Source organism: Octopus bimaculoides, chromosome 12 (assembly GCF_001194135.2).
Source record: "Octopus bimaculoides isolate UCB-OBI-ISO-001 chromosome 12, ASM119413v2, whole genome shotgun sequence".
In the NCBI taxonomy this organism is placed as follows: domain Eukaryota; kingdom Metazoa; phylum Mollusca; class Cephalopoda; order Octopoda; family Octopodidae; genus Octopus; species Octopus bimaculoides.
This window is the reverse complement of record NC_068992.1, coordinates 65,687,263-65,704,296: the sequence shown is the minus strand read 5'-3', so window position 1 is coordinate 65,704,296 and position 17,034 is coordinate 65,687,263. Positions and strand designations below refer to the sequence as shown.

At 37.2% G+C, this 17,034-nt stretch overlaps 1 protein-coding gene across 1 annotated transcript; it reads left to right on the top strand.

Annotated features, from left to right (window-relative positions):
- Positions 1-631: 631 nt before the first annotated feature.
- LOC106884478 (peptidyl-prolyl cis-trans isomerase H) lies at positions 632-11,767 on the top strand. The gene is made up of 7 exons (XM_014935881.2): positions 632-752; positions 5,626-5,690; positions 6,486-6,554; positions 7,349-7,391; positions 8,065-8,157; positions 9,853-9,940; positions 11,585-11,767. Exons 1-7 carry the CDS (start codon positions 693-695, stop codon positions 11,692-11,694), a joined length of 528 nt encoding a protein of 175 aa, XP_014791367.1. The 5' UTR covers positions 632-692; the 3' UTR covers positions 11,695-11,767.
- Positions 11,768-17,034: the final 5,267 nt, after the last annotated feature.

Genomic DNA, 17,034 nt, shown 5'->3' with positions numbered 1-17,034 from the left:
AGAAGAATACGTCGTAAACGCCATCGCGTTTATTTGAAGGAGAACTAATATTCATTTAATAAGGATTAATCTGAGAAGATGAGATATTCAAACCTTTCCCAACATATCTTCAAAAATATCAAATACAGTGAAATGGAAACCAGCCTTATGATTCTCCCTTATATGTTGAGTTTTATATTAAACCCGTAACCAATTCTTCTCCTATATTTGTTTGAAGGGTTAGCTTTCTTGAATTTGTACAGTCTCTGACGCGCATGTCGCACACATATGGTTGTGAATAATAAAAGAATATGGTTGTGAATAATAAATATCACTGCTGGGATCGATTAATTCGACTAAACCCCACAAGGCGGTGCTCCAGCGTGGCCACAATCCAATGAAAAAAGAGATGTGCATAAATAAATAAAGATAATGTATGACCGTAAAAAAAAAATTGATATCAATTGCGTTTGATGTAATCTGGAAAAATAGACAACAAAAGCTCAATAAATCATTCCCATTTTTATTTTTGGAAGAAAATAATAATAATAAATGAGTGGAAATTGAACCGGTGCGTGTGTTACACAGGAAGGCATTAGAACAGTCTGACTCTCTTCGGACACAAAAGAATTGTTCATGTTACGCTCTTTTGTCAAAATTTCACCAGTCAACAAGAGTGAGCTCCCTTGTCAGCTTAATTCAAATATTTGAAAATGACTGCTTCGAACCCCGGGAACCCGGTTGTATTCTTTGACATAACAATAGGAACCACGGTGAGTAGCGAACAAAATTAAGTAGTTTAAAACTCAACTAAACTAATTCACTATTTCCCATCCACTGGGTTGCCTGCGTATCCTATTATTTATATATGTATATCTTCATCGGAGATTTGCCGGCAAAGCGTTTTCAAAAACCGATCGAATGAATGAAGAGTAAATGAAACATAAATAGATGAGAAGCAGTTTTGGTGGGAAGCATTGTGTTGTATAACTTTAAAGAAGGTTGTTACGAACTGCAATTATATATATCGACATGTACCAGCATCCTGCCGGGTCTCCGATCTCCCCGACACGGCTGTTGGACTCCTTACTTCCTACTTTTTAAGTTTCTCTGTCGTTTCTTCTCTGTCTAAGTTTGATCTATTCATATCAATATCTTATACATTAATACTTAAATATTCATCGTCTGAAAATCTTCACTCTTTGTTTTCTTTCTGTTTACACAAATATAGATTTCGGATATGAAACCCCGCATAATTGTCTCCGCGTACGTGTATGTTTGTGATTATAATTTTTTTACAAGTCAAAACAATGCAATTCATAAAAATACGACCTGGTGATAGTTTCATCAGGAAATTTCAAGGTTTCGGGGTATTATTCGGGACATTATTATTATTATTATTACGCTCTGAGTTCTATTTTCATATTTTCGGGGTCGGTAAATTGAGTACGAGTTGCGTACTGGGGTCGATGTAATCGATTGGCCCCCTCCCCCAAAATTTCGGGCCTTGTGCCTAGAGTAGAAAAGATTATTATTATTTGCATTATTTACATTCAACGGATATTTGTCTTCGTCTTGTTTCTTGTTAACACAACCTTTCGGCTGATATACCCTCCAGCCTTCTTCAGGTGTCTTGGAGAAATTTCGAACCTGGGTTCTCATTCCTAAGGTATTTTTTGATGTTATTATTATTATTGTTCAGGTTACTGCTTGGAATTGAACTCGGAATCTTGGGGTTAGTAGCCCGCGCTCTTAACCACTATGTCTGTGGGCAATTATGGAGTGAATTTTAGGGCTTATAAATCTAATATTCTCCTATCCTTTCTTAATACTGGTTCCCATATGCTGTTCATATCTGCACTCGCTCTACTTACGAGATTGTTGTGTCCTAGCATATGTGCTGCTTCTTTTAGTTTTCGTATTTTCCAGTGGTGTTCTCTGTCTATTATTTTAACTTCATCCTACAGGGGGAGATGGTCTCCATTTTCCAATACATGATCAGCTATACCCGATTTATCAATATCTCACTGTGTTACAGCTTTGTGATGTTCGTCTACCCTTAAATATAGAACTTTATTATTCTTATTTCAATTGCATTTTATAATTTCACATTTTTATGCTTTTCAAGCAGTTGCTGATTGCCAGAAATTTGATAAAACCTGAAACCAGTTGTGGCAATCTCTGCAATTTATGCCTTAAATAACATTGATTATCAAATAAATTTATAAACCAGCTTCATGCTCTGTGCCTTTAAATATGTTTAGACCAGGGATCACCAGACTATGGCCTGTGAAGTCAGTTCATCCTGCTTGCTGCTGCACTGTATCTCTTGTGGGAGTACCTGCAATGAGCTTCCATTTGCCTCTGGTATGGCATCAGTGTTTGGAACAACTTATCTCTGTGAGCCAACATTTTCAAAAACGAAGAATGTGAAGTCAGAACATTGAACAAAGTTGACTGATGAACATTTGAAAGCAATTCTCCTGGTTGGATGCAGCAATTCCAAAGCAAATATTGATGATATCTTAAAAGCTAAACACCAGTTTCACAAATCTCACCAACCTTTTTTGCTGCTTAGTTTGTGAGATTCGGATATGTGTGCACCAGGTGTGATAAAACTATCTTATTGCTAACATCACCTTCTTTGATAACGTTTTGGTAAATAAATATGTTGGTTGCCTTTATTTTTTGTGTATTCACTGTATTGAATTGAACAAAATGGTTGTTCAGCCTGCACTCATCATTCTCTCATTTATCTGGCCCATTTGGTGACCCTGGTTTAAATTAAGAGATCTCTCACTTGACAACAGGAAGGGCATCTGGTTGTAAAAGCAGTGTCTTGATACTATACTCGTCTAACCCATGCTAACGTGGAAAAATGGACATAAAATATATGAGTGAATATAGGTGGTGACATGGCGATGTATTTAAGAAGTTTGCTCATGTAAGCTTGTGGTTTTGAGTTCAGGTCTGTAGTAAACCCTTTCTGTTTTGGGCTAGGACTATAGAAAACCCTTGCCCACACTGTAGGACATCATGGTCAACGGTTTTCTTTAATCCTGACCAAACCAATGAGTTGTGAATAAAATTTGTCGGATGGAAACTACATATAAGCCAATTCTATATATCTTAGTCAATCACAGTGTACAGTAAGATCCATAAAGGTAGAGTCTGAGAAGTAGAAAGTTCCGATGGTAGTCTGGGTGGAGTAGTGGTAAAGTAGAGGAGATGAAGGTTCAGTTAAACAGGATCAAATTGGAGTGACCACATGAGCCTATATTATATGGGGTTCGAAACTGTACAAAAGAAAGAGATGGGGTGGGGGAGAACAACAAACAAGGTGTATTAGTTTGGCAGAGCCTTGAATGTTTTGAGTCTCAGGCTCAAAGCATTCAAGACTTCCATTTTTCCTGAACATCAAACTAATACACCATGTTTGTTGTAGTTTGTACAGTTTTGAACCACACACACACACACATATATCATTGTATCTGAGGAGATTCATTCTCTTTCAGTGTCTTACTTAAGACACTCACTGATTCAATTTCCACTCATTTACTTATTTCTTTTTTCTAAAATTTTCATTGCACTTTAGATAAAATAAATAAGTAAATGAGTGGAAATCGAACCTGTGGGTGTGTTACGTAACAAGACACTGAAAGAGAATGACTCTCCCAGAGTGGGGAGGAGAGATTATTGGGTGGTGTGGTGGGGGCAGATGATAAATGTGATGTGGGAGAAGTGCTTAGCTAAAAGTGAGCCACTGTATTTAAGCTTTCATAATGTGGAGAATGCTTTTGACAGGGTCCCTTGCTCTGTAATCTGGGGGATCTCTAAGGAATTAATGTAAAAAAATTGCTTGTGGAAGCCAGAGAGCCATGTATAGAGATGTTGTCAGGTGTAGGATGACAGTGAATATAGGGATGATTCTAAGTGTTCAGACAGGAGTTCTCCAGGGCTCAGTTATCAATCCCATCCTATTCATGGCCATGACAGACGAGTTTAAGAATCATTACTCCTGGGAGCTCTTTTATGCTGATGACCTCATTATTATAAGCGAATCTGCAGCAGAATTAAGAAAGAAACTTGAGGTGTGGAAGCGAAGCCTGGAATGAAAGGGTCTCTAAGTAGGAAAACAGACAAGTGTCTGCTTCCATCAAGGAAATAGCTTTGAGGAGGAGGAGGAGGCAGAAATTCTGTAAGATGTCAAGTGTATGCAATGCAAACTATAGACATAGAAAAGGAACAGTGGTATTCCAGGAAGATTAACAGAAAAAGTAGACTTTGTATGTGGCAGGTGCACAGGAGCAATAAACACTAACAACGCAGGTGAGATAAACTTTCTCAATTGGCCCCAAAGTGTCCTTGGTTGCAAAGTTCCTGTTACCTAGATGACCCAATTAGCAGTTGAGGAGGATGTTCTGAAAACCTAGTTGCTGGAACAACAGCAGGCTGGAAATAGTAGTTGTGAAGGAGATATTTTGTGAGTTACTTTATGCTAATCAGTCAGGTGGGTGGCCCTTATATGGATGTGGTCTAAGATACCACTGTGTGCAACAGCAGCAGCATATTAATTTTGAAAGCTAAATTCCATTGTGGGTCTCACCTGAGCTTTGTCAAATGTCAGTTATAATTATCATAGTTTCACAATGCATTTATGTTAAACTATCGTATGTCCAAATTTGGCCAAATTGTTTTTTTCGAAGATTTACTTTTGCTTGCAATAGCTGGTTCTTTTGGTCAAACCATCGTATCTCCAGCTGCTTCAGATGCCAAAATATCAAAAATTGTCAAAGTGCGGTACAACAGTTCTGCTATGGAAATTATGAATGGTAAAACGTTTTGGACTTACGATACTTTTGCATTATAGCAACGCTATATATATATTTACATACACTTCAATACAGTGTCATTTAGTGGAGCGACCATATGATAATCGGATCTAATGAGAGAGCAATTTATTAGACCTATGAAAGGTATAATGCTTTATTAGCTTCGGTCGGTTCTGCGTTCAGGGGACGTAAGTGCTGCATGTTATTTGTTACTTCAGTGACTGAATTGCTTCCCTTACACATAACCACGCGTTCAATTTCTATCTTGTCTTTCATATTTCGCTTCCACATTAAATAGTAACACCCATTAATAACCCCCAGAAAACTATTAGATCATCGAGGAGGAAGCTTCAACATGGTCGCTCGATATGCTTGAAATAGGAGCTATGTGTTCCTTAATTCACACTCCACCTGTCATAGAGAAAGAAGGACACATTGGATAGAGTAGTGATAGGTCTTTACTCTTTTACTTGTTTTAGTCACTTGACTGCGGCCATGCTGGAGCACCGCCTCTAGTCGAACAAATCGACCCCAGCACTTATTCTTTGTAAGCCTAATACTTATTATATTGGGTGTCTTTCTTACTTTTGTCTCTTCCTGCTGTGATCTGAACAAAATCTCTGGTTTTATATTAGATTTGGCTGCAGTGCTTCGAGTGAGTTTCTTAATCCAATACTGGATGTGCTCGGCTGTCCTTAGCAGAATTTTGTCTCTTCAAAGCATTTTGACCAAAGTCATTGTTCCTTTACACAAATACAGAAGACATGGAACCAATTCTTTCTGCTAATCTGCCATTGTTTATTTGTTATTTCAGGAAGTTGGACGAATCAAATTTGAACTCTTTGCTGATGCTGTGCCCAGAACAGCCGAGAATTTCAGGTAAAAGCTGTTCTTTAGTTTTATAAAACATTTCTTTATTGTTCTACACCTATGTTTTTCCATACTTACTTGGTTTGGATGTGTTTTTGTTTTTTTTTTCCTTATATTTTGATTGTTTCTAACTGAATCTATTTTCTGATGTTAACTTCTCAACTGTTTTTGTTTTTTTAGTCATTTCAGTGATTTGGGGACTTTATTTTATGTATCCATGGTAGACATGTTCAAGTGGAATTATCGTTGGCGTTGTGTTTAATGAATTTGTTGAAGCCAGCATTCAGTTTAATGTGAGATTGGGAGATTATTGTAATTAATGTGGTTCATAGAAGATGAGTAGTTGAGCAGGGTGGGAGGAGATTTTGCGGTTCACCTGTCATGGGTCACCTGTCGCAGTTCACCTGTCGTGGTTCACCTGTCGCGGTTCACCTGTCGCAGTTCACCTGTCGCGGTTTATTATTTAAGCTTCCATCGATTCCTTTGTGGTGTTGTTTTGCATTTATAATAAAATAAATATATGCAAATTATAGAAGAAATAAAAGAAAATATACAGTACAATACTGTCTCTACGTTGCGGATTTTCACCTATCATGGGGGATTTGGAACACAACACCTGTGATAGTTGAGGGATTACTGTATTGTAGAAGTGCAAGCAATTTATTGTCCATACAGGGTGTATCAGAATTCATGACTCGTTATATTTATTAATATATTAATATTTGCTAATCGTGGGACTCCGTTGATAACCTGAGCACCACTGGTGTAGTCTCTGTCTTTGATGCTCTATTTTATATGTTCCAGACAATTCTGTACAGGTGAATATAGAAAAGATGGAGTCCCTGTCGGTTACAAAGGTTCAATATTTCACAGGTGGGTAGTCTTTTTTCACCTCCACCCCAAAGCCCCGTTTTATTTATTTACCTTTTTTGTAATTGAAACAAGGGCCATGTATTTCAAAAGAAATATGGCAACAGAAAGATTAACACAGTTTTAGCCTTGCTGTGAAATCATCATCATCATTTAACATCCATTGTCCATGCTGGTATGGGCTGGATGGTTTCACCAGGGCTGGCATGCTGGGAGGCTGCACCAGACTCCAGTCTCATTTGGTATGGTTTTCTATGGCTGGATGCCCTTCCTAATGCCAACCACTCTGAGAGTGTGATGGGTGCTTTTTACGCGATGCTAGTGTCTGCCACAACTGTGATTTTACTTGGCTTGATGGGTCTTCTTCTCAAACATGATAAATGTAGGCAAATAATTTTGTATGGATATGAAAAAATTATCAAAAACAAAACAAAACACCCTACAAAGACCTATTGTGTTATAACACTGTCAATGAATGAATTAATTTCTCCATATCTGCAGTGTTATGCAAATTAGACTCTCCAGTTTAGCTGAGTTCTAGCTTCTAGATATAATTAGCCTACAAGTTACTGATCTCTCTCTATGATATACACTTCTGATGAAGATCTCAGAAAACTAGAAACCAGTTGTATCACTGCCGTTGTTTTTTACTTTCCAGCAAACAACTGATAAAATCTGTGACATAAAACCCCTTCGATTACTTTACACAGTTGGGGCTGAACTTGTATGTTAGGAACAGAAGATACCTTATATTTCAAACAAAAAAACAAAACTAATCATGTCTTCTCTCCTTTCAGGGTTATCAAAGATTTCATGGTCCAAGGAGGAGATTTTGTTAATGTAAGTTTCAGTAACTTTTTCATTTCTCTTCCCCATGTCTCTTCCCCCCACTTCCCAAACTTATATTTCTCTTCTTACTGGAATTTGAGCTCAGGGCATGAAGACAGATGAAATGTCACTAACCATTTTGCCGAGTGTGCTAACAATTCTGCCAGCACTTTGCCTCATTCTTTTATTTATTTCAGTCATTTGACTGCGGCCATGCTGGAGCACCAGCTTTAGTTGAACAAATTGACCCCAGGACTTATTCTTTGTTAAGCCTGGTACTTATCCTATCGGTATCTTTTGCCGAACTGCTAAGTTACAAGGATGTAAGAACACAGCAACATCGGTTGTCAAGCGATGGTGGGGGGACAAACACAGACACAATGACACACACACACACACACACACACATATGTACACGACGGTCTTTCAGTTTCTGTCTACCTTATCCACTCACTGAGCTTACAGTAGAAGACATTTGCCCAAGGTGCCGCGCAGTGGGACTGAAACCAGAACTATGTGGTTGGGAAGCAAGCTACTTACTACACAGCCGCACCTACGTCTGTTAATAGTAATAATAATAATGATAATACTGATAATATATTAACAGAAATATCAAATGAAAAAAGACCATCCCAACCCTCTTCTCTTACCTGCCTCCTTGTATTCTCTGTTTCTCTGATTTTAGGGTGATGGTACAGGAGTGATGAGTATATTTGGTAATGTGTTTGCTGATGAAAACTTCACCTTAAAACACACCGGCCCTGGAATACTATCCATGGTAAGTAGGGTTTCACACAAACTCGTCTCTGACTGCATTAAATATTCTTTCTTGCTAACGATACATAAAGCACCTTCCTACAAATGGTGTTCTCTCCCCTCACACCTCAGTACACGTATCGTTGTGGTTCACAAGTGCCGCCAATGGCACAGTTTGATCTTCTGTCCAATCAAAATAAAATCTTGTTAAATGTAGAAACGCTACGAATAAACTGCTTGTCACATTTGCTGGAAATCTAGGAACAAACTGCTTGGTTAGATTAATTAATTATTAATTAATTAATTTTACCCTTTTATTATTATTGATATATATCTGTGTATGTATGTGTGTGTGTGTATATGTGTGTGTATATATATGTGTATTTGTATGTGTGTATGGGTGCAGACATGGGTGTGTGGTTAAAGCGGTTGTTTCTAAATGACAGTTATGGGTTCAGTCTCACTGTGCTGTACCTTAGACAGGTGTTATAGCCCTGGGTAACCAAAGCCCTGTGAGGAAAGCTGAAAGAATTTGTCTCCAGGGATAGGAAAAGGGGACACTCAGTGAATGAATATGTATGTATTCAACAGGTTCAGCAGCAGCCATTCTGTTGTATTGAGAGTTCTGTGTTGCTGTGGTTTAACCCTAGGTCAACTCTTAACCAGTCGACTTCCGAACAAGGCCATTGCAGCCTTGACCATTCTGTATGCCTGATGTTGTCTTGGACTCTATTACCCATGTCTGTATCTTGGAGAGGAACTGAAAACTTCCAGAGTCTTAGATTGTCTCTGACAGACAGAAGAAACGGTTGACCCCCCCCCCCCACACACACACACTCTCCTGTCTTTTTCTTTGTGTATTTCAATTAAATCTATTCTTCTGCATTAAGATATTAAATCAATCATTTTACTCTCTTTATCTGTCTGGCTTCACCGTTTGTGTATGCAGGTCTATGTAAATATCCACACACACTGATTGCACACAAAATACACACACATGCGACAGCCAGTGCTTGTCATTGCCACTGACAGTTTCATCAATGCCAACAGTGTATGCATATGCATGTGTATATATGTGTGTGTGTGTGTGTATATATATATGTGTGTGTATGTATGTATACACATATATATATATGTGTGTGTGTGTGTATAGGTACATATATGTGTGTGTGTATATGTATATATATATATATATATATATATATATATATATATATATTATATTTCAATTATATACTCAGTATTTTTTTTCTTTTGTTGCTAGAAAATTTAGTGAACTTAATTCATTAATCTGACAATAAAAATAATTCATTTTTTCCCCACTGAAATTGTGAAAATGAGATTATATTTTACTCTGTTTAATGTGTGTGTGTGTGATGTAATATATGCTCATGTACTCATACATACATACACACACATGTAGATATACATACATGTAGATGTATTTATATCTATAAATGGCTGCTAATCACAGCATTGAGCACAAATTTACATTACTATTAAAGCTGTTACGTGTGTGTGGTTTCTGTGTTCAAAAGAGTGGGGAAAATATTACCTTGCTTGAAAAATAAATGAAGGTTAGAGGAAGTGCATCCATCCCTAGAAAACCCACCTCAGGTACTACTGCCTGACCCTTGCAGGAATAGAGACATTGGTGGCATTGTTGTCTCTGTATTGAACCGGTTACGCTTTCTAAAAATACTGTTTCCTATTTCAGGCCAACAGCGGGAAAGACACCAACGGTTGCCAGTTCTTCATTACGTGTGCGAAATGTGACTTCCTTGACTCCAAACATGTTGTATTTGGTAAGTACCATTCCATCTTGCAAGACGGATGTTAAAAGATGTTGATGATCATATATACGCATACATGCAGAGGAAAGAGAGACATGTGTACAGATATATATACAATAAAAGTATAAAAATTTCAGAAACCTGTTCATAGTAGATAATATTCTAGGTTGACTGTATTATAAGCTGATAACCTTAAGGGTTTGCTCAGAGATCCTTTTTCATTTGGGTGTTGGTGCTCATTAATATGTACAGCTTTGTTATTCCTACACACATTCACACATTATCTATCTGTCTGTCTGTCTGTCTATTGATCTATCTATCTATCTATATCACTATATATATATATTTATGTATGTATATTTATGTATGTATAATTGCAGCACTGAAGATGTTTGTAAGCCATTTAAGAACACACAGGAATCTGTTAGGTTCACTTCAACATTTAAATTTGATTTGTGTCAAAATATTTTCAGTGCTTTGAAACCATGACCTGTTCACTGGCAAAACTTTGTGCTAAGTCGCAGTTTCAAACTGACAAAAATATTTTCACACAAATTAAATTTAAATGTTGAAGTGAATCTAACGGTTTTTGTGTGTTCTTAAGTGGCTTATAAAACATCTTCAGTGCTGCAATTGTTTTTGTTTCACACACATTCTCAGATCAAGTCCCTTTCTATGCAAGTACATCTCCGTAATATATATATATATACATACACACACACACATTTATGTATCTATATCCAGCATGGAAAAGGGACATTAAATGATGAGGATGTGGGTCATACTGGTGGCACATAAAAAGCACCCAGTGCACACTCTGGAGTGGTTGGCATCAGGAAGGGCATCCAGCCATAGAAACCATGCCAGAACAGAGAATGGATCCTGGTTCAATCCCTGGCCATAGTAGCTCCAGTCATACTGTCCAACCCATGCCAGAATGGAAAATGTACACTAAATGATGATGATGATGATACCTGTATTAAGATATATTAAGCACAACATGCACGATGCCGCATGGGAAGCTCTTGAGAGTAAATAGTCCTGTAACTTAGGAAGGGTCTTGTGACTTGGAAAACTCATGATAGAATAATGTCTGTAATTACTTGTCAGAGGGTGTGTGTGTGTATGATGGGGGATATTGTTGAGGCAGTCAAAGATAATTAGTGTCAACGACTGAGAGTCGTTAACAGCGATGATGATGATGATGATGATGATGAATAAGAATTAAAAATGAAATGTTGTTTAAAATAAAATGTTTTTTTATGTACCATTGTGTCATTTTCTCTTCATTGTAATCATCATCATCGTTAACGTCATCATCACTGGCCTTGTCATCTACATTATCATCATCATCTCCATCATCTCCATCATCTTCCTTTTCATTGTTGTCATCATCATCATCATCATTAGTACCATCATCGTCATCATCATCATAATCATCAGCATTGTTGTCGTCACTGATGATGATGATGATCCATCATTTAAACTAGTTCTATTTTTATGAATTCCATGCTGCCATTAATCAAATTATATTTGTTGTTTTTAACTGGGGCTTCCAGCATTATAATACACACACACACACGCACACACGTGTGCGTGTGTATATATACTCGCATCTATCTACACAATGCTCTTTGTTGTTTCGCTTTTTCCCAGGCAAAGTGATTGATGGTTTGCTGGTTTTACGCAAAATCGAGAATGTACCAACAGGACCAAACAACAAACCTAAATTACCAGTTGTCATCTCTCAGTGCGGAGAAATGTGAGAATGAGGAACTGGGTGGGGGTGGACGGGGGGATGACGAAGATATTTTTAATTAAAACATTTGCTACAAACTATTGTTGTTGTTTGTTACATGTTGGTGGTTTTGGTTTCTAACATGCTCTGACCATCAAGCCATCTCCTCCTTTGGTAAGTCTTAGTACACCTGAACTCCGTGTGTGTGATCTGCTTAAGGTACAGGTGTGGTTGTGTGGGTAAGAAGCTTGCTTTCCAGTCATGTGATCTTGGGTTCAATCTCACTGTATGGCACTTTTGGCAAGTGTCTCTTTACTATATTTCATTGTTTGTGGCATTGTGTTTATACCAGAAATGACTTAATTGCAGTGTATGGCATAGAAACGGTAGAGCAACTGTGTTATCAGAAGAAATATTGTTCGTTGCTCTACCGTTTGAATTCAAATTTCACCGAAGTTTAGCTTTGCTTTCTGTCATTCTGGGGTGACCCCCTTCGGTCATGACTGACCTTGGGATTGCACCTGGAAAGTTACCCTCCGAGGAACAAGTCCAGGCAAGGTTGTTTATGGAAGACCAACAGTCGCCCATGCATACCAGCCTCCCCTCTTCACGCCACTGATGTTATCCAAGAGAAAGGCAAAGGGGCCGAAACAGCTTTGCGCCAGGGATCTGGAAACTCATTTCTACAGCTGAGTGAACTGGAGCAACGTGAAATAAAGTGTCTTGCTCAAGGACACAACATGCAGCCCGGTCTGGGAATTGCACTCACAGCCTCACGACGTAAGATCGATGCTCTAACCACTGAGCCATGCGCCTGATGTATGTAGGAGAAAAATATAAACATAGTCAATAAATGTGAAGTGCTGTGCAAGCGTTATTGGATCTGAGATTTTGGGTTGTGCAATCGCCATCGAGGCAACTTTCCGATGCCCAGTCAAGGAGGTGGGCGCCGCGGCGAGCATGGAAGGTGCGGGCGCGAACCCGGGTGAAGTCGACCGCGGATGCAATAACATCCTCTACAGGCAATGGTCAGTGATGGTCTTCCTCGGTCGTGAGAGAGCAGTCTTTATCATTATCATACGTGCATTTGTATTTTTTATGTCTTGTTTCAATCCTTGGACTGTGGCCATGCTGGGGCATCGCCTTTTCGACTCATGTACTTTTTTTTTTAAAGCCTGATGCTTATTCTATCGGCCTCTTTTGCCGAACTGTTAAATTACGGGGACATATATACACCAACACCGGTTGTCAAGCGGTGCTGCGGGACACACAGATATATATGTATATATACGACGGGCTTCTTTCAGTTTCCATCTGCCAAATACATTGACAAGTCTTTCGTCGGCCTGAGGCAACAGTAGAAGAGACCGGAAACTCAGAGCTGAGTGAACTTTAGAAATGATAAACACATCCGTTCTACTCTCCCTAACATGTTGACTTCTTCACCAGATAATGTTGGCACTATATATAAAGTATATTTCATTACAATATATACAAAGAGATCTATGCATCTCTATATGTGTATGTATATATCAATATATATATACATGTACGTGTATGTGTGTTAGTATATATATATATATATATATATATATATATATATATATATATATATTGGAAGGTTTGGAGGTGATGTATAGGAATTATATATTAGAAAAAATATATACATATATATATACACACATGTGTGTGTGTATATATACATACATATATATATATATATATATATATATATATATACATATGTATGTATATGAACTTTTATAATCCCCGTTATCTACCGATTTGCAAACATCAAATATTAATCCATTATCCGCTTTGACTTGTGTTCCCCCCGCTGACAAACACAATGTATAAATATGAAGATACTCTATGACTGGCTAATCTTAGATAACTCTTGTGTCTACCACACAACTATACACGACACTCACTAAAGTTCAGGTTCGATGTCTTTCGTGACAATCTTTCATACAACGTGAACCCTTTTCTGTTATTCATGATATCAGCAGATCTGAACATCGTTTATTTAAGAATTTGCTCTTCAAATTTCGTTATTCTGTGGTTTAAAGAGAAAGATATTTATGTTTTCTCGATGACCTGGTGTGACATAAATAAGTTGAGAGATCCATAGCGGTCACTGGCGAGCGAGTGTGGTTCAGTAACATGTAGCAGGCTTTAGTGATTTTCTTAACTCTTTAGAAGTGGGTAGATATAGACACTCGCCCCTCCTATTCTTAATACAACATCGTGAATGTGATAGCTGAGAGAAGAGAGGGTTGCACTAGCATTGAGCTGGTACTCATTTTTAATAATAATAATAATAATAATAAGGTTTATCTCCTTCACACGGCCAGAATAATTAGGAAGGTATTAGGTAGCTGAAAAGAACGGATAGCGTGGTACCGAATGTTCTCAAAGTGCTGCAAAACCGATTTGAAAGTCTTGTCAGTAAAGACGGTCGCCATATTGAATAGTAGAAATATGACATGTGCTGCATAAAAGCTGTATACATGAAGTCTTTATATGCTGTTATATGCGTATATATATGTATGTATATATAGAGCTGTGCATTGAAGTTGCGTAGGATGGGAGAGTATCAATCTGATGTTTTATGAAAGCACCAAAGAAACAAAATTATACTGAGAAAAGAAAAGAGAGAAGTGGAATGTAATATATTCTTATAGAAGTCAACAGCTTTTTAATATAAACGCAATTTTCAATGTTTGTATTATTATTGACTTGTACCTATTTTACCGATTGTAGAACGAAAAAGGCAAAGTTAATACTTGTGGGATTTGAACTTGGAACCTAAAGGAACTCATGTAAATACTGATATTTTGTCCAACTCTCTACCGCTTCGGCCACTTGCTTTATGTAATGGCATAGTCTCAACGTTAGCTGCGTTTGGTGAATGCTTCTCTGTAAAATTCCTATCATTTGGATTTCAGAAATATGGATCTCCGGAGAATACAGTCATTTTTTAAAAAAATCACACGCAATCAACAAATGACACACAACCGCTGTTGCAAAGCAAACAACTAATTTGTGGTGACGTCCGTAATTTTGTGTCCTACTCTTTCCATTTAATATGAATTGTAAAATTATTTATAAGCCTAATGTCCTTTATAGTCCCTGAAGTAGAAAATGGCGCCTCAAGTAGATTAACTTCTTTGTGTGAAGAGAAAGACGAACTAATCAAAATAATTTCCAAGTGAGAAATTGGTGAGAGTAGTTCCATTCTAATGGGGGAAAGGAATTCTGAGACTTACAATAAAATTGCTGAAACAAAAAAACATTACATTGGTCAGAATTTGAAAATCTTCATAAAATGTTTTTTTTCTTTTTCTTTCTTTCTTTATTTTTTTATTAAAACAATCAGAAGGAATGGTAATTCGCGGATCGGTTCTTATTGCCAAAGTAAGTGTTTTAAGGAACAAATGAATATATAAACGGAGCGAACCTTAAGTGGTGGATGACAAAGAAATTTTAAGACTAGTCATAGTATTAAGATTAGTCATAATATTAAGACTACTCATAGTATTAGAGATTGATGGAGAAAGTCAGTCTGCTGAGACACAAGCAGCAACGAAATCTAGGACAATATTTGATAGCATTGTTACTGGCAAGGATCTCGCAACCGATGAAATTTAGAATTTCTGATAAAGTCGCGGTTTACATAAGTCTTTCCTCACTAAATGTTTGGCAAGAAACCAAGAAAGAAATTCTTCAAGATTTAAGCTTAGTAAGGAAAGATTAATCATTCTTGCATATCTTAATATTCTTGACCAACATATAATCAAGCTTTGATGATTAGTAAATTGAAATGTCCACGAGTTTTAACGGGATTGTGCACCTGCCTGTGAATCTCGAAACAATTCTTGGGTGAACAAAGATACACAATTCCCGACTGGTTTGTTCATCATTCTGTTTCATTAATTTATCAGAACTTAAGGAAATGCGGGGAGGGGGAAGGCCATAAATCCCAAATCTCTCTTATTGTTCATATATCTCGAGAAGGGTCACATACATCAATGAAAATTAGTGAGAAATGATCTTACCATCAGATGTAAGTTCAATGATTCAACCTATGAACGAAGGAACCCTCAGGAGATTTAAATGCCGCAGTAAAAATGATTTTATGGTGTATTTGGCTCATTACAATATCATCCATACTGAATTTGAAGATAGCTTACAATTAAAGGGGGAATGTTTTCACTCGTGACTGCATGGAAAGCAGTCAGGCATGAAACACTTTAAGAGGGTGACGAAAGTTATGGCCAAACGCAATATATGTAGAATAGAGTGTGATAAAGAGAAATATTACGAAAGGTTGTATTTATAGAAGTGGCAGAGGACATGTGATGTGGAAGAGCTGAAAGGGGTGCTAAGCCATTTTTGAAACCTAATACTGCTGACATTGAATATGAAATAAGTACGGAAGATAATATTGAAGTGGCAACCAATTTCGCCGATCAAGAAATCATTCAAAATATACCTTCTGATAAAATAGAAGTGAATTATCGAGAAAAAAATAATGGTGAAGATGATATAATGGAAGAAAAGGTATCCTGGGCTACTGTAGAAAAACTTCATTAACATGGCTTTAAAACTTGTCATAGAACCATATTAGCAGCCTTGAAGACGCCATTCACGGTGGAGAATAATGATGTTTTCTCAAAGACATTACCAAATTGTAAAGAAGGCGATATACGAAATTATTGTCAGGAAACAACGGAAGTGTCAAGCAGTGCATCAGATGCAGTCGAAACTGCATGTTCTATCGACAAGTACAAGAGAAGATGTGGAAACAAACAGTTATTTCTTTGCTAGCTGGTTTCCATTTTGTTTGTTTAAACTAAAAATAAACAATCAATTTACACAAAATAACTTCTACTTTAATTTATTTACTGTGTTTTTCTTTGAAGCTCGACATTTCTAAACATCACTTCAAGCATTTTGTGTTACCTGCCACATAGTTTTTTTTTTTTTTTCTAGTGAAAATGTTTACATTTTTCGTTTAGAGTTCATTTTATTTGTTATTTAAACCTGCGTGGTTTAAGAAATGAAACATCTTCTCTATATCTTCCTGAATAAACCATCAACATTTGCTTTTACATCTCGTCATTATTTCTCTTTGTATCTGAATTTTAAAACCCAAATTTTAAATACAGATGAAACCCAAAATTTGGTTCCATCAATATATATATATATGTTATACGACGGTTTTCTTGCAGTTTCCGTCTCCCAAATCCACTCACAAGGTGCCACGCAGTGGAACTGAACCCGGAACCATGTGGTTGGGAAGTAAGCTTCTCACTACACAGCCACTCCTGCATCTATGTTTATATATATATATATATATATATAT